Genomic DNA, 21,993 nt, shown 5'->3' with positions numbered 1-21,993 from the left:
CAGACCTTGGCAAAGTGGTGACACATCTGTCTAACTTGTAATCAATACAACTGTTTTGAACTGATCAACTTGAAATCTGCAGTTGTTTAGAAATGGTTCCAAGAGACCTACTTGTCTAAATCTACAATACTCCTTCTTCAATCTTCACTGAGTTCCTTGGACCTTCCCACTGTTCTGAGTAGTGGACAGTCCAGTGAGTGCTGTCAAATATGCTGGCAAAAAGGAAACTACCAGTTTTAGTCAATCATGATCACAAAACATGTCACATTAAAAGACAAGGTAGAACCTTCAGCACCGCTTATTAAAATATACGAGGGCTGTCAATAAAGTAACGGTCCTTTTTATTTTTTTCAAAAACTATATGGATTTCATTCATATGTTTTTACTTCAGACATGCTTGAACCCTCGTGCGCATGCGTGAGTTTTTCCACGCCTGTCGGTGACGTCATTCGCCTGTGAGCACTCCTTGTGGGAGGAGTCGCCCAGCCCCTCGTCGGAATTCCTTTGTCTGAGAAGTTGCTGAGAGAGTGGCGCGTTGTTTGATCAAAATTTTTTCTAAACCTGTGAGACACATCGAAGTGGACACGGTTCGAAAAATTAAGCTGGTTTTCAGTGAAAATTTTAACGGCTGATGAGAGATTTTGAGGTGATACTGTCGCTTTAAGGACCTTTCAGGTGCGAGACGTCGCGCAGCGCTCTCAGGCGGCGTCATCAGCCGTTCAAGCTGAAAACCTCCACATTTCAGGCTCTAGTGATCCAGGACGTCGTGAGAGAACAGAGAAGTTCAGAAGAAGTCGGTGTCAGCATTTTATCCGGATATTCCACTGGTTAAAGGAGATTTTTTTTAATGAAAGACGTACGGACGGATCCGCGCGTCGGGACGCAGCCGACGCGGTGCGGCGGCACAGGAAAAACCCTCCGTGTTGATAACCATTTGTAAAATCCAGGCGGCTTTTGATGGCTTTCAGTGGAGTGAGTATATGAGAAATTGTTTAACAGGCAGGACATGTTCCAACTTGTCCCTTAAGGCTTTCAACAGAGGTGTTTTTCCTGTGCCGCCGCACCGCGTCGGCTGCGTCCCGACGCGCGGACCCGTCCGCACGTCTTTCATTAAAAAAATCTCCTTTAACAGTGGAATATCCGGATTAAAATGCTGAAACCGACTTCTTCTGAAACTTCTCTGTTCTCTCACGACGTCCTGGATCAATAGAGCCTGAAATGTGGAGGTTTTCAGCTTGAAACAGGCTGATGACGCCGCCTGAGAGCGCTGCACGACGTCTCGCACCGTGAAAAGTCCTTAAAGCGACAGATCACCTCAAAATCTCTCATCAGCCGTTAAAATTTTCACTGAAAACCAGCTTAATTTTCAACCATGTCCACTTCGATGTGTCTCACAGGTTAGAAAAAATTTTGATCAAACAACACGCCAGTCTCTCAGCAACTTCTCAGACAAAGGAATTCCGACGGGGGCTGGATGACTCCTCCCACAAGGAGTGCTCACAGGCGAATGACGTCACCGACAGGCGTGGAAAAACTCACGCATGCGCACGAGGGTTCAAGCATGTCTGACGTAAAAACATATGAATGAAATCCATATAGTTTTTGAAAAAAATAAAAAGGACCTATACTTTATTGACAGCCCTCGTATGTGAATGTATGTATATGAATATTTGAGGCTGTATGTATAATTTTGACCTTAGGGGAGGTGATGGTCTAGTGGTTAAGCGTTGGGCTTGAGGCCAGAGGATCCTCGGTTCAAATCACAGTCTGACCGGAAAATCACTGAGGGCCCTTGGGCAAGGTCCTTAATCCCCTAGTTGCTCCCGGTGTGTAGTGGGCGCCTTGCATGGCACCATCCTGACATCGAGGTGAATGTGAGGCATTATTGTAAAACGCTTTTAAGCGTCTGATGCAGATGGAAAAGTGCTATATAAATGCAGTCCATTTACATTTATGACCTTGTGTGGAATTAGAGAAGAGCCAAAATAAATTCCACCTTTTGTCTCAATCATTTTTCCCCCCAAAATTCTATTCCCCCCATATTCTTTTTTGAAAATTTATTAAAAATGAAATACTAAGAAATCACATGTACATATGTTCTCACACCCTTTGCTCAATACAGCAATTACAGCCTCAAGTCATCTTGAATATAATGCCACAAGCGTTGCGCACCTATCTTTGGGCAGTTTCATAAATCTTGTTTAAGATACTTTATTGATCTCACAGAGGAGAAATTCACATTATGTCAGCACTTAAACACACAAGATGGATGCAAGTAGAGGAAAATGTTCATCAAACAGCGTGTGCAAGGATAAGCAATAATAATGCTTGTAACAGTACAATAAAATAAAAAAATGTTTAGTTGACTAAACTCATTTAGTCGACTCATCTTTTGACGTTAGTCATTGCACAAAGCGCTTGGTCGGCTAAATTTTTGCGTTAGCCGACAAAATTCTTTTGCCTGATACAGAGGAGGCTAATTTCATTTTAGTTGATGAAAATGTCGGGTCTTATCTCAAAAATGGCAGCTATCATGTACCACCACTTGATGGAGGAGGAAGGAAGGAGAGACTTCTGGCGGGTGTTTCCGGGACTGGAATAATCCATTGGAGATGTTTATGGATGCTGAGGCCAGGAGTGCTTCTCCTCTGGTGCGGCGGACTCGGCCATATTTGTAGCAGATGACCAACCCGGAAGTAAACAAAACTCTCGCACATTGGAGGCATTTCTTGGCAGCGGCACTCGGGAGGCCGCTATGACCATGAAAATCGTCAACTAACGTTAGCCGGCTAATCTACAAATTTTGCCATTTATGTGCAATGGATATTAGATGGCTAATGTTGGACGTCTAACCTTAGTCAACTAAATAAGTTTAGTGGACTAAAAGATTAGACTGCTTTTTGAAACCGGGCCCTGGTGTTTATTGTTGATGGAACTGCTGGTGGAAGTAGCAATAAGAGGAATTAAAATGCAGTCCTAAACAGGGATCCTCCTCACAGGAAGGTCAAGTGTGTACTTTTTGTTGTACAAAAAGGAACTGATGTTATAGTGACAGGCTCTTGATTATTCCAGAGTGTAACTTCAGCTGTTGTCATCTGTTTTCTTCAGGAAACGCGTCTTAAAGAAGGAATTGTCCGACTTCAGCCGCAGGAGGAACCTCTGCGCTCTGAGCTGCTCAGTGGAAAGTTCACTGTGTTGGTAAGAGTGTCTGCAGATCAACCCTTTAAGTCTCTTCAAACAGGGCGAAAAAAGTGGAGCCATGTGAGAAGTTGGTTGAAAATTATGCACAAATCCAACATATATAAATTAAATTTCAAAATGTAACATTTAATATCGGTATTATTGGACTAAATTGAACCTCTGACAAACCCTAAAGAGAAGAAAGGGAACAACAAGGTATCGCATTCAACATGAAAAAAGTTTCCTGCACTTCACTTTGTAATCTCATTCATATTAAGAAAGAACAGTATGATCATGCTGTTCTTTCCACATCCAGAATTCTGGGTTGTGGATTTGGCTTCCAGACAAGAAAAGATCCCAATCATTTATCTTGAGTCTCGACCGTCTAACCTCGTTTTGGCCTCCGATCTCCACACCTGGTGCTTCTTAAAATTGTAGGATGACCTAGATCCCAATGTCAAAAGCATACATGAGGACCAAGGCCAAACATGTCTGGAAGTGTCTGCAGGAGAAATAGAATAGAATTTCCAACAGCTGTCTCCAGAGAAATTCTTAAAACAAGGGCCAAAAATACAGTATGTCAAGCTAATCGTCAAAACAGAGGGTGACCTGAATTTGATAATATTCAAAATGTATAAATCTAATGTCAAATTTGTGTACTTTTTGATGCATTTGCTGCTGTTTATCTGCTGAGGTTTATGCATCTCCTGCAGCTCAACAAAATTGATAACTGAGATGTCTACCTGTGAAATTTAATGATAAAGGTGTTGTCACTTGATGGCTGATTTGGAACAGTTTGAAATAATTTGTCCAGTGGCAAATCTGTCAGTTTCCGGTGGATTTTGAGTTCTTATGGATGGATGACAGCACATTCCTTCTGGCAATACAAAAAGCTTTATTCAGTAGAACAGTTTTCCCTGTTTTAAGACATATGTGTGCTGGGGGGAGCCGGGTTTTGAACGAAATTTGTGGAGATCTGAACGCAAATGTGTATAGAATTCGGCTCGCTCGGGGAGCATGACGTCATACTTCCTCACTGTTTGTGTGCTGACAGCATCTTTTGCACTATTCCGGCTTTCAGTGTAGCTGCAAGAAAGCCAGATAAAACACACACAACTACTCTGTGTTTTTTTTTTTTTTTCCCCCCAACTCCTTGGCTAAATGAACAGACGCTCTGCATGTTGCTGCGTTAAGAGCTATTCACTCTCCCCTCTTGCAGAATTCACACCCCACACCAGAGCTTTGGCCAATCAGAAGCCCAGTCTGAAGCATCAGACAACCACAAGATATGAACACAGAAGGAACAAATAAAAAAATCATAAAAGTAATAAACAAGTAGAGGACAAAATGGTAAACAAACGTGTAGCCATCAGGAAAGCGTTCCGCCTGATGTCTGCTCAAAGTTTTTTGAGCACTCACAAAACGTTCCGACGGTCTCGCCAGACATCAGCTGTCAAGGAATGTAGCTAGCAAATGAGAAAGGACTTTTACAGAACAAAAATGGACACAAACACATATCCAAAATTCATATCAGGTTTTCATATGATTCTTTGATCCGTCATAGTGTTACAGGCGGTAAACCAAGAAACATTCAGACTCAGTCATGTTTGTTGACTGACCGTAATAAAAACTGCAATCCGATCTCACGCCAGTTCATGATGGCATCACGAAAAGTGATTAATCTTTTAGTTTGTTTTGCCGTCACAAAAATGCATTTTGTGACGGCATCACAAATTCGTAATGTGTGTGTGTGGGGTGGGGGTTATGGTTAGGGTTAGAGGAAAGGATAGGGCTGGAAATAGTAAAACAAAAAAATTGCGTCAAGAAAATGTAACTCATTTGGTGATGGGGAGAAAAAAGCATGAGACTGATCTGAGTACCACCCCCCCTTTTTAAGGGGGAAAAAATCCTCTGAATTTCAAACAACTTTTGATCTTTCATATACCAAATGACAGCTCATAGCATGTGATATCTACTAAAGTTAGTATTAAATATATAAACTGCAAGGATAAAACTGTTCTGCTTTTTTAATTTTATTTAAATTTATTTTCATTTATATAGTACAAAATCACAACAAAGTTGCCCCAGGGCGCTTCACACATTTAAGGTCTGACCTTACCAACCCCCCAGAGCAAGCACACAAGGCGACAGTGGTAAGGAAAAACTCCCTCTGATGATTTGAGGAAGAAACCTCAAGTAGACCAGACTCAAAGGGGCAACCCTCTGCTTGGACCGTGCTACTTGTTTTTTTTTTTTTTGTTTTTTTTATGTAGCAGGCCATGAGATATCACAGCTTGAGTTCTGAGTGTTTTTTTGTGTGTGTGTGTGTGTGTGTGTGTGTGTGTGTGTTGTCTCTCAGAAGGTTGCAGAAGGTTATGGTTGTACTTAAAAATAAGTTGTTCAAGCAGTCGGCTCTGCAGTAAATACTGTGAACTGATGGGAACACATTTTTTTTTATTACATAAAATTTAAAATTATAAAATCTGGCCTCCTGTATGGCATCTGGCAAACTGCAGCTGAGATTTCTCATTTTTGGTAGCTTCCCTCATTAGTTTCCTTTATGCACAGATGCTGCATCATTGAAGAAGGCCTTCTGCAGACATATTTACCATACAGCATTTTGCATTTCTGTTTTATTTTTTTACTTCTTTTTTTAAAATCTTTATTTAACCAGGTTAGTCCTATTGACATCGAGACCTCTTTTGCAAGGGAGACCTGGACAATTATAAAGTTTCCAATCCACCTAACCTGCATGTCTTTAAATGTGGGAGGAAACCGGAGCACCCGGAGGAAACCCACGCAAACATGGGGAGAACATGCAAATTCCACACAAAGTGTGGAAGTCGAACCCATGACCCTCTTGCTGTGAGGCAACAGTGCTAACCACTAAGCCACCATGCTGCCCAAATCTTAATGCTTGATTTAAATCAACTCCAGCAGATGTGCAGTGGCCATCGGGGATTTGTGAAGACTTTGCATTCGTCCGTCCGTGCATCTGTGATCAGCATAATTCCAGTCCTTCTACTGCCAGAGTCTTCAAATTCACAGGGAACATTCTTGGGATACAGACCTTGGACAGTTTCAAAAATGGCTAACCTGGACATATTTTAAGAGGTTAAAAAGTCGCATTCTGTTCCTATTTCTATGGTATGATCTTGCGGATGTTAGCATGGTGACAACACTTTCTGGTGTTGCTAACTTTGTTTTTGGCTAAATATAACAACTTTATCAAATATTATGTAAAAGCTAGCGAGAAATAAAAGCTTCTAAAACTGGAAATGCTATTTTTGTAACCTGATAACACCTGTGGAGTGATTTACAAGACATTGAGCAGATGTTAGCATGGTGATGTCACTTTCTGGTGTCACAAGCTGCTGACTTTGCTTTGTTTTTGGCTAAATATAACACCTTTATTATATATTGTATAAAAGCTAGCGAGAAATAAACACTTCTAAAACTGGAAATGCTGGTTTTGTAACCTCATAACACCCGTAGGGTGATTTTACAAGACAGGACCTTAATCATGAATGTAAATAACAATAAATGTATAGTTAATTGATGATACCAATTAAATAACTGCAAATTATAAAGAACACAATGCTCAGATGGCCAAAAGTATTTTAGCATTGCGTTATTTTTAGTCATTTCGCCATAAGATTAAAAAGCATATTTTCATACATTTTTATTTGACACAGTCAAATAAAAACATATAAAAGCAGGACTTCAGCTACTTTCTAATACCACTGTATATAATTCTGAATTAAATGTTCTTGTACGTGTAAAGTTTTGACTGACCTTCCAGCAGAGAACCAAATAAAATGCCTTTTGTCAGCCAAATTGTGATCATAAAAGATGCTTCCCCCTCGTGCACACACAAACTGTCCCACCTTCCCTTCTTTCCTTCCTCTTTGACGTGCCACAGTGTCAGTGTTATGCACATCCTCCTTTCTGACGTCAGAGCTCTCCAGCCTCGGCAGTGGGCTTCATATCCTGCCAGAGGTATTTTTAGCTCCTGTGCCAGAGAACACAGGCTTATTTGCTTACAGAAGACTGTCTTTGGTCACTGCCTTTGTTTTTCAAAGGGATGCAAGTTTCCCATGATAGCAGCCGGCACATTACTAATGTTACAGATGTGAAAAATGTTTCTGTCCCAACAGGAAAGGAGCTATAAGCGTCAGCGTCATTAATGACAAGAATTACTCCTCCTGCTGAATTGTTGACATCATGCCAGGAAAGCAGCACATGAACTTAAGTGCCCCCCTGTGGTCGTGCATTCTGAATTTTTGCACTCAGCCATTTTTGGCAAATGTAAAAACCAACTGCATTTTATCTCCTGCAAACGGCTAAAGTATTGCTTGTTGTCAATGACAAATCTGGCAAATCAACGGCAAACATTATGTGCAGTTATTTTTTTGGACCTATTATAAACAGTGTTGGATCCAAAACATTCCAGACATGGCTAACCTGAGGGGGCATACAGCGCAGTATTTATATTTCAGGTTAGTACTTGGCAGTAACAAAGTAAAGTACTAGTAACGCTATGTTGAAGGCTGCTGTTGTGTATTCCAGAGTGTACGGGACCCTTCGGGCGCCTCCATTGCCTTGTACACCGCCAAGCTTCATCACCCCAACAAGACGGGGAACCACGTGGTCCTTCAGGCCCTTTTCTACCTCCTGGATCGGGCAGTGGAGAGGTAAGGGAACTGCAACTGCCTAAAGGGGAAGTATTTTTCATCCTGGGCTCTATTTTAGATGCTGTTGGGTTCATCTTTTCACTTAGGACCAAAACAGTTTTGACCATTGCAGTAGTAATTTAAAAGGCAAATACCATAACAGGATAAATGGCATCATAATATAATTTTATGGGGCAAACTAAAACCCAGTAAACTGCTTCTTGTCAATTTCAATTTATTTTCATTTACAGTGGTCCCTCGCTATATCGCAGTTCACCTTTCGCGGATTTTTTTTTTTTTGTGCAATTTTGCATGCTTCTTCTTTTTTTTAACTGTCTGCTGTGCTTAGTTGCAGCCAAAATCTGGCAACAGGTCCAGAGACTACACTCGCTGTTTTGATGCAGAGCGCTCCAGCAGCGAAGAAAAAGCACGCGCATTGTGTTCTGCGTGTCTGTTTAATCTTCTTGCTCAGACGGAAAAAAAGAGCGCCAACAACTACCCATATCACTCGGAAAAAGACGCTGCGGAGCGGCGCCACGATGAAGAGGTGTGATCAGAGGAACTGTGAAATACTGGTCAGTTACTGTTAATAATTTCTTATGTGTCCAACCTCGTAGGTTGATCGTTAAAATTAAATTTGTAAGTTCTAAAAGCCATCCTAATTATTTATAGGAAAACGTTCTATTTTTATTTCTCAAACAAATGTTTGGGCCTGAAAACAGGTTGTGATCTTTGGTTTTATTCTATAATACTGGACTTATTTTTCTACTAAGGTTTGAACTTTGAGTTACACAGGAGAGAAAAGTGAGAAAATGTGTGTAGTGAGGGGTTTTACAGCCTTAAAACATCTATAATAATTGTAAAAAAAAAAAATAACGCTGACTACTTCGCGGAATTCACCTATCACGGGCTATTTTTAGAACGTAACTCCCACGATAAACGAGGGACCACTGTATATAGCGCCAAATCATAACAAAGTTGCCTCAAGACACTTCACACAAGTAAGATCTAACCTTACCAACCCCTAGAGCAAGCACACAGGTGATAGTGGTCAGGAAAAAAACTCCCTCTGATGATTTGAGGAAGAAACCTCAAGCAGACCAGACTCAAAGGGGTGACCTTCTGCTTGTCACAACTGAAAAAGTCGTTAGAAGTGTCTGATAGCATGGAGAGGATCCCTACAGAGGTAAATATGTGTTTACCTCACAAAATGATTTTTTTAATGACTGAATATATATTATTACTTAAAGATTGAGAAATAGTATTTCTAATTCATTTGACTAAAACTTAAAAAAAAATGTTAACGGTTCATTATTTAATGTTTTGTGTGTTTTTTGTTTTTTTTGTTTGTTTTTTTTTTATTAGTGTTATAACTGACAAAAATGTTTAGGTTGTGGTTGATTGTTTTATACTTATTTTGAAACTATTTGTGAATGGCCGTGCACTGAAATCTGAAGTCGCATATGTTTATAGAAACTGATGACAGTGTGGACGGTATGGACTAAGATTTATGTCACAGTATAATATGAAGCACAAATGGTCAGCGTTATATATTTCACAAAGTACAGAACTTTTTTAAAAATGTTTTTTGTGCAAAACTGCAATAATAGGAAAAAAAAAAAAAAACTTTTTCTCAAGTAATTTCAATTTTTGAAAAACTGGTGTCATGCGTTGCCACATCCACGCCACCACGGGAACGGCTTTGGGTGCTAGATGGCAACCACCCACACAGACAACTGGTCCATCCCCACATCTCGAAAGTAACTATCAATCTGCCACAGCCACATGAACCTTGTGCACCCCGTTGGCCTTCTCCAGCCACTGGGGTCCTCTGCACGCTGGGTCATACTGGATTATGCATGGAGAAACACTCCACATGTCCAAAATGTCAAAACCGGTGCTCCCTCCCAGTGTGTGATACTCCTCATGTGAGTCTCCCCAAGTATCTGCTTGTTTCACACAATCACTCCAGCAGTACACAAGGATCCTCTGAAAAGACCTAGTACCAGAGACATCTAGTCATCACCTTAGGACCCTAAGGACTTGGACTTTTATATTCTTGCAAAGAGAAACGCCCCTGTCCAGCAACCTCATGACTCCATAGGCTGTTCCCAGGTGTTTCATGACCTCAAAGGACCCAGAAACATGAATGTCACTCCCGAGATAAGTGAATGTCTCTACAAGTTCAACATTTCTGATAGCAGAGTCCAGGAAGTCATCGAAAGCGTGGCTCCACCAAGCGGTCTGGGTCAGTGCTGCACGGTATGGAACGCTATTTTGTGCATTTACACATTCAGATTTAGGGACGGGTACCAAAATAACTGGCCCATACCACTTTTTGGTGCCCTTCACTCGGGGTACCAAAATAATGGCACAGTAACAAAAGGGAGGAGCTAAGCTACTGCTGTCCACTGATTGGCTCATAGCAATGTCATTACCCTGTGACAGCTTACGCACTACACAGAATCCTATTGAAAATGTTCACAGCATTTTAAATATCCACACAACGAAGACTGTCAGTGAAAAAGCAGACAAGCTTGGTCAAACAAAGAGGTGCAGACTTTGCTGGTGATCGTTGAGGAGGAACAACGATATGACTTGACGCTGCCCATCTCAATGATGTGCATGTCAGCGTCTACTATGCTTCCCCTACCAAACCAGTTCTGCTGGCAGTGGAAGCACAAGGCAAGCCATGCGTAACAGTTCTAAACCGGATCATACTGTGCTCTACCGACCCGGACCGCTCAGTGGAAACAAGAGTTTAGTCTTGATCCAGGACCATCTCAAACCCAGATGCTCCAATTTCTTGCTCTGCTTCTCAAGTGCTGCAATCAGGGTAGCCTCTGATTTTACAAATATCATTATTCCTCCCTTGATGATTTATTGACCAATTGCAGTGGCATTATTCATATTCCATGTTTTATTTTGACAAGGAAAAAAAGATTACTGGTATTACCAAGCCTTGCAACCACTCTCACCCGACAGTTTGCAAATTCGTTTTCTGTTCGTTGTGTGAATTCTTAAATCAGAACAATGTTCAGAAAACTGATGCTCCACTGGTCTTTTGTTATAGGTGCACTTTGTTGTGTTTTTTTTTTTTGTTTTTTTTTCTCATTCCAAAACAAAAATGTATAAACTAACATTTTCTAAATGATTTACTGGTGCAGGTTGATGACGTGGATGCCGGTTCTACTAGTTAGCACAGTACTAACAAATTCCATACTACAGAGCAAATTGATACAGACTGACTACATACCATCCACCCCAACTACAGTTAACATTCAGCACTAAAATTTATTAAGGGCCTCTTCGCACATAACCTGAAGTTGGGTGAAAGAAGCAGAAACCAGCCGAAAAGGGCAGAAAAATCCAAATTGGCAAACCGTGAAAAATTACAGCCGCTGTCTGGAGGGACACACGCTCAGACAGGTGTGAATGATCCCTTTTTCCAATGTGGTTTTAATACTGCAAATGGCAAATAAACTTGGACTTGACTGTTTCGTGCACGCGCACAAACACAGTGCGAGCATGTGAGAGGTGTGATAGCACATCACGCTCACGCAGCAGCGAGCACATGTTGGACAAATGTACATAAATCAGTTAAAATGTGTAAGGACAAAATGAGAGAGCACAGAACATAGAAACAATGAATGTACTGTTTAAATGTAAGACAATCACGTTACTGGTAATGATTCTGTTCTCACTGTAAAAAAACACACACACAAAAAGAAAAAAAAAATGTTTACTGTTACTGTTTTGGAACTCTGACAAAACTATTTCCATCAGGGTTATTAAAGTCCTTATTATTCTTATGATGTGTAATTGAGGGCTGATGACTTGACGGTCTGTGTTGGAAATGACAAAACAGTGCCTGGTAAAATTAATTACTGCTATAAAGAGCGGGCAATACAAGAATTATCCTCCTGTTCCTCTATGTACATGAACTATGGCCATGGACGTAAACAAGGAAGTAATGTATTCACATGAATGAAGCCATGTCCTCACATCATGAACACCTCAGCCAGCTCTGCGTGTCCATCTGTTCAGCATGCAGGGTGCCGAAGGACATCGCGTCATATGGACTGTCACACGTGGTGTTTGTTTTAATTTTTCCTCACGTCATCATCATTTGCAGAAATGCATGCACCAGCGTGCCTTGCACATGGGTGATTGGGGCACATGTGACAATATGCGTTCCCCAGCTTTGTGTTGCGCTGACACGGCAGCTGCCATGTGGAGCGGCGCAAGCTTCAGGAAGGCAGCACTGGCTGTGGGCGGTGGTCAGCTCCCTCCCTGCTTGAGTTTGAATGACATCCAACCCATGACATGATTACATGTCAACCACGGTTCGCTGACAAATGCATAACTATAGTGGGTGTGTGCGCATGTGATCATGTCAGTTAATATGGACATCACATCATCGACAAGTGAGAGGCCCACTTTTCAAGGACAGAAACGTGCTCACATAGATGGGCTAATGGCTGCAGGCTGTGGGGCAATTGAGCTGCCCGCGCTGACTTTTCTGTGAGGTTATCAGTCAGGCTGTCACATGACAGACCATGTGGACATTGCGATCACGTGTCATGTGACGTGCCTGTCCGGTTGGATGGCGTGCTGGCATTGTGACACACAGCTGGGCTGGGTTTTTATTTTTATCTCTGTTGTGGTGTGGGATTGCTGCTGGCCGGTGAATCTACCTCCAGCGGGACATGCTGGATATGCCATAGTGTTTCACAGCTGTCAGCTGTTCCATCATGGACATGACAGGACTATAGGCTTGTAGTGTGGGGAGGGAGGGGGTGACACTGCACACTCGCATGCCATTTGTGTTGCTTGGTGGTGGTGGTGGGGGGGGGGGGGGGCAGACTCGTACGCCATTTGTGTTGCGCTGTAGCGGCACACTCACGGGGTACCTAGAAATTGTGGGGCCATTCGTGCAGCCAAGTCGAAAGGGCACCTACTCTCTACTTTCGTGCTGGCTGCACGAATGGCCCTACATTTTCTAAGTGCCCCGTGAGTGGTGTTGGATGTTCATGGGAGGCACCTGGACTCTAGCCGAGAGTGGGACAAATGGGCACTCGCACACCAATCGCAGTCATTCGGCCGCTGGTGTGAAAGCTGCCTCGATTGCGCCATTTGGCCACGGCACAATATGTCTAACCTGTGTTCGACATGCTGTGCAAATCTTGAAAGCACAATCGGATGACAATGCGACCTCATCTTGTCTGCCGTTCGAATGGGTTTCCGGCGCTAGAGGCACGCAAATATGCTATGCCCGAATGGATGTAGCAACTGCTGTACGAGGCGTTCGAGTGCGACTCCGATTTTTCAAGCGTGCGATTTGAATCCTCCTTTGTGCGCCATTTCGCTTCATTTGTATTATGTGTGAAGGGGCCCTAAAGGAAAGTATCTCATCCCTGATTTAAAATTTTTATTTTTCACTTCTTTCTAGTTTTCTTTCTTCCACGTCAGTCCATCTGTATTTGCTAAACCTTAAAAATGTTTTGCTGTTTGGGTGGAAAGTGTCCGTATGAGTTACCACCCTGTTTTTAAGGTATCTAAAACGTGTTTTCCCCTTATTTTCACAGCTTTGAGACTCAAAGAAATGGCCTGGTTTTCATCTATGACATGGCAGGCTCCAACTACACGAACTTTGAGCTGGACCTGAGCAAAAAGATCCTCAACTTGCTTAAGGTTAAAATGGCAAAATGCATGTAATGAGATGAATGATGCTGTCAGACACACCATGTCAAGCTGCAGGAGTTAATGTTGGGGTGTAAACACATTCAATTTTGGTTGGTGGCATAACCAGACAGCTACCTCAGACTCAACTCTTATTGTGAGTTCTGTTGTTCATGTAGGCACAAATTACGCTTCACGTTGAAGGTCGGAGATGCTTATAGAGGATTGCAGTGTGCTTTTAAATAGACTTTATTATAACAAGAGGTGTGTTTTTATTTCAGAACTCAACCTATATTCAATCAAAGAATATGTTTTGGCTCCTGCCCCTCCTCCCTTCACTATGAACACCTTCTTAAAACTAGAGATGATACAAGCAGCAATTTGCTTTTGGGCAAGTCTATGGTAGCTGAATTACAACCAGCACATTGTTCATGGTGAGCTAACATTGGCAGGTTTGCTGTCATTGTAATTCTGTTACCGTTGGTGATGCATAATACTTTTGTAATATTGCTTTTCTGTCCATTGTACAACCACTGGCAAAAATTATGGAATCACTGGCCTCGGAGGATGTTCATTCAGTTGTTTAATTTTGTAGAAAAAAAGCAGATCACAGACATGACACAAAACTAAAGTCATTTCAAATGGCAACTTTCTGGCTTTAAGAAACACTATAAGAAATCAGGGGAAAAAAATTGTGGCAGTCAGTAACGTTACTTTTTTAGACCAAGCAGAGGGAAAAAATATGGAATCACTCAATTCTGAGGAAAAAATTATGGAATCATGAAAAACAAAAGAACGCTCCAACACATCACTAATATTTTGTTGCACCACCTCTGGCTTCTATAACAGCTTGCAGTCTCTGAGGCATGGACTTAATGAGTGACAAACAATACTCTTCATCAATCTGGCTCCAACTTTCTCTGATTGCTGTTGTCAGATCAGCTTTGCAGGTTGGAGCCTTGTCATGGACCATTTTCTTCAACTTCCACCAAAGATTTTCAATTGGATTAAGATCCGGACTATTTGCAGGCCATGACATTGACCCTATGTGTCTTTTTGCAAGGAATGTTTTCACAGTTTTTGCTCTATGGCAAGATGCATTATCATCTTGAAAAATGATTTCATCATCCCCAAACATCCTTTCAATTGATGGGATAAGAAGTGTCCAAAATATCAACGTAAACTTGTGCATTTATTGATGATGTAATGACAGCCATCTCCCCAGTGCCTTTACCTGACATGCAGCCCCATATCATCAATGACTGTGGAAATTTACATGTTCTCTTCAGGCAGTCATCTTTATAAATCTCATTGGAACGGCACCAAACAAAAGTTCCAGTATCATCACCTTGCCCAATGCAGATTCGAGATTTATCACTGAATATGACTTTCATCCACAGTCCACGATTGCTTGAGATGTGAGCTGTCACCTTAAAAACCTAGTTTGGACCAGGACTAGTTTGGAGGTACTGGTAAATTATACACCTGTTATTAACTTATAATTTTTTTTAATCGAAAAAGTTTGATAAGTTCTTCTCTACTCAAATTCTTACATGCAGTATTCATTGAAAATTTTTAAATTTATTAATTTCTATAACGCCAACTCATGATGAGATTGCCTTAAGGTGCTTTACACAACACAGTATCAAAAACAGAGAAACAGTTGAATAAAATAAATAAATAAAAACACAATAAAAAGACAAAACATAAAAGAGCACTAGAATAAAAAAAAAACTATTTGAACCTCTACAGTCAGTATTCAGGGCATATTATGTGGCTGAGGGGATCCTTGTCATTTGATTTGTGGGTTGTTTGTCATGTGACATGGTTATTCGTGCCATTTGCCTTTGTGTTTCATTTACCGTGCAATAGTTCTTTTTAGCGTGCAATTTTGGTACTATATGAAATGCGCTATTGCATGCCCCGACCAACGCGCATGCTCATACTACCGGGGGCGGCATTTAGCTAAACATAGCAACGTTTGTTCTGTTGGTGGACGACAATTTGAAGGAGCTAATCGATGCTGCTAATTCTTCTAACATAAAAAAAAAACAAATCCACCACACCGTAAGCCGGCTGGAGGCATGAAGAGCTGTTAGGATGAAAAGCTGGACAAATTTCTGACATGATTTTTCACTGGAGTGAGGAAAGCAGGTAGCAGTCTGTACACGAAGTCAGTGCACGGCATCAGACTACAGTAAATCATCAGAATTGTTTTTTTGCAGGTTGACTGAGAACAATTTTGAACTCCTATTTAAAGTTCCTATTTAAGCTCAAACAATGTCTAAATATCAATCAGTTTAAAAATCAATATAAAGACATGATGTTTTCAAGATATGTATTTGCTGAAGAAGGCTGAGTTTTGTGTGTTACCAATTATAAATGTAAATTTGTTTGGTAGCATTCAGATTGTGTCCTCCTTTAAGCTGAAGAGTTTGAAGTCGTTGAGAGTGGGAATAGATGGGTTTTTTACTCCCCCCAATTCCACACATAATTTTATTTTTGGTTAATAAGCTTTGCTTCTGCCTATACCATTTCAGGCACACGGATGCATTGTTGATCCATTTTCTTTCTTCGTTGTAAGTTTTTTTTGTTGTTTTGGATTGTGTGTGCTGAATAAGTTCATTCATTCGTTCATGTTGGACTGTTAAGCACCAGTGACGAGCACCAAAATGTAACACTCTTTTCTGTTTATAAATTCATAAAATATCAGATGACAAGGATCTATTTTCACCATTATATAAAACAAATAATGAACGTTTTTCCATTCTTTCAATGGAACGAATATTTAATTCGGTGAATTACACCTCATGAAATATTCGAACCATTGCACTCATAAACATTCATTATTTGTATACTATTTGAAATAAACTTCAATTGCTAAAGTAGTGAACTCTAGCAATACTGGTGCCTCTGGTAAAGTACAGTAATGATTGAGCTTTTACCTGTTGGGTTGATTGCATTGTTTTCTTTTTTACATTGTTTCTGCATTTTGTAAGGTGAAATATGGGGTACCTCAAGTCAGTTGTAGTTGCACCGTTATTTTCTCTATATGTAGCGCCTCTTGTTCATACACATTATATAGCTATGGCATTAATTTTCAGTTATGCTGAAGATGCATGTGCCTGTTGTATGTAATGTGCCTTACCTTGTACGAAACTTGTCTGGAAACTTGTGTGGCTGCAGTGGAAAAGTTGGATGCGGTCTACTTTTTGTATTGCTGAACCAGGAGAAGTTTAAGATGAGTGTACACCGATACAGACGTATCGGTGTACACTCGTCATTTAACACCATCTCTTGGTGACTGGGTGATTCGGTGCAGTGAGGGGGTTAAATTCTTGATGTGATTTTTGATTAGTGATTTGATTGGTGCCCTTTCTTATTTGCATACTATTGCAATATAGATGTTGAATGTTATTCTTATTCATGGAGTATTATGTATCCATTGACTGTGCATTATTTGTTTTATGGGTGTCGTAAAGCACTTTAAGTTGTGAAAAGTGCCATACAAGTCAAATTAATTTTATTATTCTGGGCTGACGAGCATAAGTGATATAATTCATGTACAATGACTGTTGTACTCACCAGAGTTGTGCTTATTTTGTTTACTTGTCAGTTTACACTGTAGTAATTTGAGTTTAACAGCCTCATTATGTGCCACTTACAGTCCGTTACAAAGTCTAATGCGGCTTCATCCACGGAGTGCAACTTGGCCCACATACTGTATTGATCTACAAATTGACTGGAGCGATGACTTGCCCAGTTATATCGAACTAGGGCAGGATAGTAGTTATACAAATACATATTTATGTAAATTTGTATTGTATTTGACCCAAGATTTTATTTTATTTTCTAAACATTCACCTTTAGAGAATATACAATAACTGAAAAATTGCATTATGCTCATCACATTTCAAGGGTCCGTCGATTTCTTACACTACATCAAAACTAAATAGTCAGTACAGCCTATAACCTTCGAAATAAGGAGAAAAGTATGTGGAGGGAATACGTTTTCGTCTGTTAAAATATATGCTGTGTTTATCCACTAGGGGGCGTTCCCCGCCAGGCTGAAGAAGGTGTTGATTGTTGGGGCACCTGTTTGGTTCAGAGTGCCCTATAATCTGCTCAGCCTGCTCCTCAAGGAGAAACTGAGGGAGAGGGTAAGTCCAGGTCCGCCGCACTTACTTTATGATGCAGTTTTGCTTCACACACCGTCACAGTAGTGCTAAAGTGAAACAAATAAGATTTGCTTGTAGTCTAGACTTTTCCCTTTAATTCAAGGGATTTAACAAAAGTGTCACATTAACCATTTAGGCATTAGTTACTTACAGTCCCACCTTTTTCAGAGCCTGTAAACAATACAGAAAACTTATGTCCGCCGAGGACGCAGTAAAATCATTGGTGTTTATTTATTTGTCTGTCTGTTAGCAGGATTATGTCAAAACTACTTCTCACCAAATTTTCACCACAGATTAGGCCATGGAACACTCCATTGAATTTTGAAGGCGATCCGGATCCGGATTTCAATTTGTAGGCTTCACTTTGATGGATTTTGAAGATTACGTCAAAACTACTCTATGGATTTTCACCACACATTGGTGTTAGGCTTTGGAAGACTCCATTAAATTTTGGAGGTGATCTGGTGTCGCCAACTGAACGGACCCCTCTAAAAATTGGCCCACCCTGCTTTCACTGTGCATGCGTCATTTGGAACCACAGCAGCATATCTGAGTGTGACTCTCTACACCCAAAGCTTTCAAAGGGAATAATGTGATTATTAACCATCAGATGACAAATTAAAACCTCTTACAGTGGGGCAAAAAAGTATTAGTCAGTCCCTGATTGTGCAAGTTCTCCTACTTGGAAAGATGAGAGAGGTCTGTAATTTTCAACATACTGTAGGTACACTTCAATTATGAGACAAAATGAGAAAAAAATCCAGAAAATCATATTGTAGGATTTTTAAAGAATTTATTTGTAAATTATGGTGGAAAATAAGTATTTGGTCAATAACAAGTTTAACTCAATACTATGTAACATAATCTTTGTTGGCAATGACAGAGGTCAAACGTTTCCTGTAAGTCTTCACCAGGTTTGCACACACTGTAGCTGGAATTTTGGCCCATTCTTCCATGCAGATCTCCTCTAAAGCAGTGATGTTTTGGGGCTGTCGCTGGGCAACACGGACTTTCAACTCCCTCCACAGATTCTCTGAGATTGAGGTCTGGAGACTGGCTAGACCACTCCAGGACCTTGAAATACTTTTTACGAAGCCACTCCTTCATTCCCCAAGCAGTGTGTTTGGGATCATTGTCATGCTGGAAGACCCAGCCACGTTGCATCTTCAATGCCCTCACTGATGGAAGGAGGTTTTGGCTTAAAATCTCACGATGCACGGCTACGTTCATTCTTCTCTTAACACGGATCAGTCGTCCTGTCCCCTTTGCAGAAAAATAGCCCCAAAGCATGATGTTTCCACCCCCATACTTCGCAGTAGGTATGGTGTTCTTGGAATGCAACTTAGCATTCTTCTTCCTCCAAACATGACTAGATGAGTTTTTACCAAAAAGTTCTATTTTGGTTTAGTGGACCACAGGATATTTTCCCAATCCTTTTCTGGATCATCCACATGCTCTCTGGCAAACTTCAGACGGGCCTGGACACGTACTGGCTTAAGCAGGGGGACACGCCTGGCACTGTAGGATTTCAGTCCCTCTCTGCGTAGTCTGTAGCCTTTGTTACTTTGGTCCCAGCTCTCTGCAGGTCATTCATCAGGTCCCTCCTTGTAGTTCTGGGATTTTTGTTCACCATTCTCATGATCATTTTGACCCCACGGGATGAGATCTTGCGTGGAGCCCCAGATCGAGGGAGATTAATCAATGGTCTTGTATGTCTTCCATTTTCTTACAATTGCTCCCTCAGTTGATGTATTCACGCCAACCTGCTTGACTATTGTAGACTCACTCTTCCCAGCCTGGTGTACATCTACAATTTTCTTCCTGGTGTCCTTTGACAGCTCTTTGGTCTTGGCCACGGTTGAGTTTGGAGTCTGACTGTTTGAGGCTGTGGACAGGTGTCTTTTATACAGCTGAGTTCCAACAGATGCCATTAATACAGGTAACAGGTGGAGGACAGAAGAGCTTCTTAAAGAAGTTACAGGTCTGTGAGAGCCAGAAATCTTGCTTGTTTGTTATTGACCAAATACTTATTTTCTACCATAATTTACAAATAAATTCTTTAAAAATCCTACCATGTGATTTTCTGGATTTTTTTTTTTTTTTTTTTCCTCATTTTGTCTCTCACAGTTGAAGTGTACCTATGTTGAAAATTACAGACCTCTTTCATCTTTCTAAGTAGGAGAACTTGCACAATCGGGGACTGATTAAATACTTTTTTACCCCAGTGTATATAATTCTAAAGTCAGTATCAAGCAGAAACGAGGCAATAATCGGTGAGTCGCTACTGATGCCCCGAAATGACGTCAGGCTGAGACGCGCTACTGTGGCGCTCTGATCAGTCCCCCATGTTTTATTATGAAATACAACCCCTGGTAAAAATTATGGAATCACCGGCCTCGGAGGATGTTCATTCAGTTGTTTAATTTTGTAGAAAAAAAGTAGATCACAGACATGACACAAAACTAAAGTCATTTCAAATGGCAGCTATCTGGCTTTAAGAAACACTATAAGAAATCAGGAAAAAAATTGTGGCAGTCAGTAACAGTTACTTTTTTAGACCAAGCAGAGGGAAAAAATATGGAATCACTCAATTCTGAGGAATAAATTATGGAATCACCCTGTAAATTTTCATCCCCAAAACTAACACCTGCATCATATCAGATCTGCTCGTTAGTCTGCATCTAAAAAGGAGTGATCACACCTTGGAGAGCTGTTGCACCAAGTGGACTGACATGAATCATGGCTCCAACACAAGAGATGCCAATTGAAACAAAGGAGAGGATTATCAAACTCTTAAAAGAGGGTAAATCATCACGCAATGTTGCAAAAGATGTTGGTTGTTCAGTCAGTTGTGTCTAAACTCTGGACCAAATACAAACAACATGGGAAGGTTGTTAAAGGTAAACATACTGGTAGACCAAGGAAGGCATCAAAGCGTCAAGACAGAAAACTTAAAGCAATATGACTCAAAAATCAAAAATGCACAACAAAACAAATGAGGAACAAATGGGAGGAAACTGGAGTCGTCTGTGACCGAACTGTAAGAAACCGCCTAAAGGAAATGGGATTTACATACAGAAAAGCTAAACGAAAGCCATCATTAACACCTAAACAGAAAAAAACAAGGTTACAATGGGCTAAGGAAAAGCAATCGTGGACTGTGGATGAATGGATGAAAGTCATATTCAGTGATGAATCTCAAATCTACATTGGGCAAGGTGATGATGCTGGAACTTTTGTTTGGTGCCGTTCCAGTGAGATTTATAAAGATGACTGCCTGAAGAGAACATGTAAATTTCCACAGTCATTGATGATATGGGGCTGCATGTCATTGTAAAGGCACTGGGGAGATGGCTGTCATTACATCATCAATAAATGCACAAGTTTACGTTGATATTTTGGACACTTTTCTTATCCCATCAATTGGAAGGATGTTTGGGGATGATGAAATCATTTTTCAAGATGCATCTTGCCATAGAGCAAAAACTGAAAACATTCTTTGCAAAAAGACACATAGGGTCAATGTCATGGCCTGCAAATAGTCCGGATCTTAATCCAGTTGAAAATCTTTGGTGGAAGTTGAAGAAAATGGTCCATGACAAGGCTCCAACCTGCAAACCTGATCTGGCAACAGCAATCAGAGAAAGTTGGAGCCAGATTGATGAAGAGTACTGTTTGTCACTCATTAAGTCCATGCCTCAGAGACTGCAAGCTGTTATAAAAGCCAGAGGTGGTGCAACAAAATACTAGTGATGTGTTGGAGCGTTCTTTTGTTTTTCATGATTCCATAATTTTTTCCTCAGAATTGAGTGAGTCCATATTTTTTTCCCTCTGCTTGGTCTAAAAAAGTAACCATTACTGACTGCCACAATTATTTTTCCTTATTTCTTATAGTGTTTCTTAAAGCCAGAAAGTTGCCATTTGAAATGACTTTAGTTTTGTGTCATGTCTGTGATCTGCTTTTTTTCTACAAAATTAAACAACTGAATGAACATCCTCTGAGGCCGGTGATTCCATAATTATTGCCAGGGGTTGTAATACTGAATTCATGTGGGAATGATTGTTGTATAAAAGCTTCAGATATCTGTTGCTGAGATAGATGATGACTGGAGTGCAGTTTGAAGCAGAAACAAGGTGATTATCAGTGAATCGCTGCTGGTGCTCAGAAATGACGCATGCACAGTGAAGGCAGGTTGGACCGATTTTTTTTTTTTTTTTTTTTTTTTTTTTAGGGGGGGGGGGGGCATTCAGTCAGCGACACCGGATGTCATTTTGTAGAC

At 40.8% G+C, this 21,993-nt stretch overlaps 1 protein-coding gene across 1 annotated transcript in view; it reads left to right on the top strand.

The window, feature by feature from the left end:
- ptpn9a (protein tyrosine phosphatase non-receptor type 9a) overlaps nt 1-21,993 on the top strand; it is an 81,698-nt gene that overhangs the window by 33,858 nt on the left and 25,847 nt on the right. Inside the window, exons 3-6 of the mRNA XM_034175977.1 lie at nt 3,109-3,198; nt 7,750-7,874; nt 13,442-13,547; nt 17,585-17,695. Coding sequence (XP_034031868.1) covers nt 3,109-3,198; nt 7,750-7,874; nt 13,442-13,547; nt 17,585-17,695 — 432 coding nt within the window. The remainder of the gene's footprint in view (nt 1-3,108; nt 3,199-7,749; nt 7,875-13,441; nt 13,548-17,584; nt 17,696-21,993) is intronic.

The sequence above is a fragment of the Thalassophryne amazonica genome, chromosome 8, assembly GCF_902500255.1.
Source record: "Thalassophryne amazonica chromosome 8, fThaAma1.1, whole genome shotgun sequence".
NCBI classification, from domain to species: Eukaryota; Metazoa; Chordata; class Actinopteri; order Batrachoidiformes; family Batrachoididae; genus Thalassophryne; species Thalassophryne amazonica.
The sequence above is the reverse complement of the archived record's forward strand: the minus strand, read 5'-3'. Positions and strand labels throughout refer to the sequence as shown.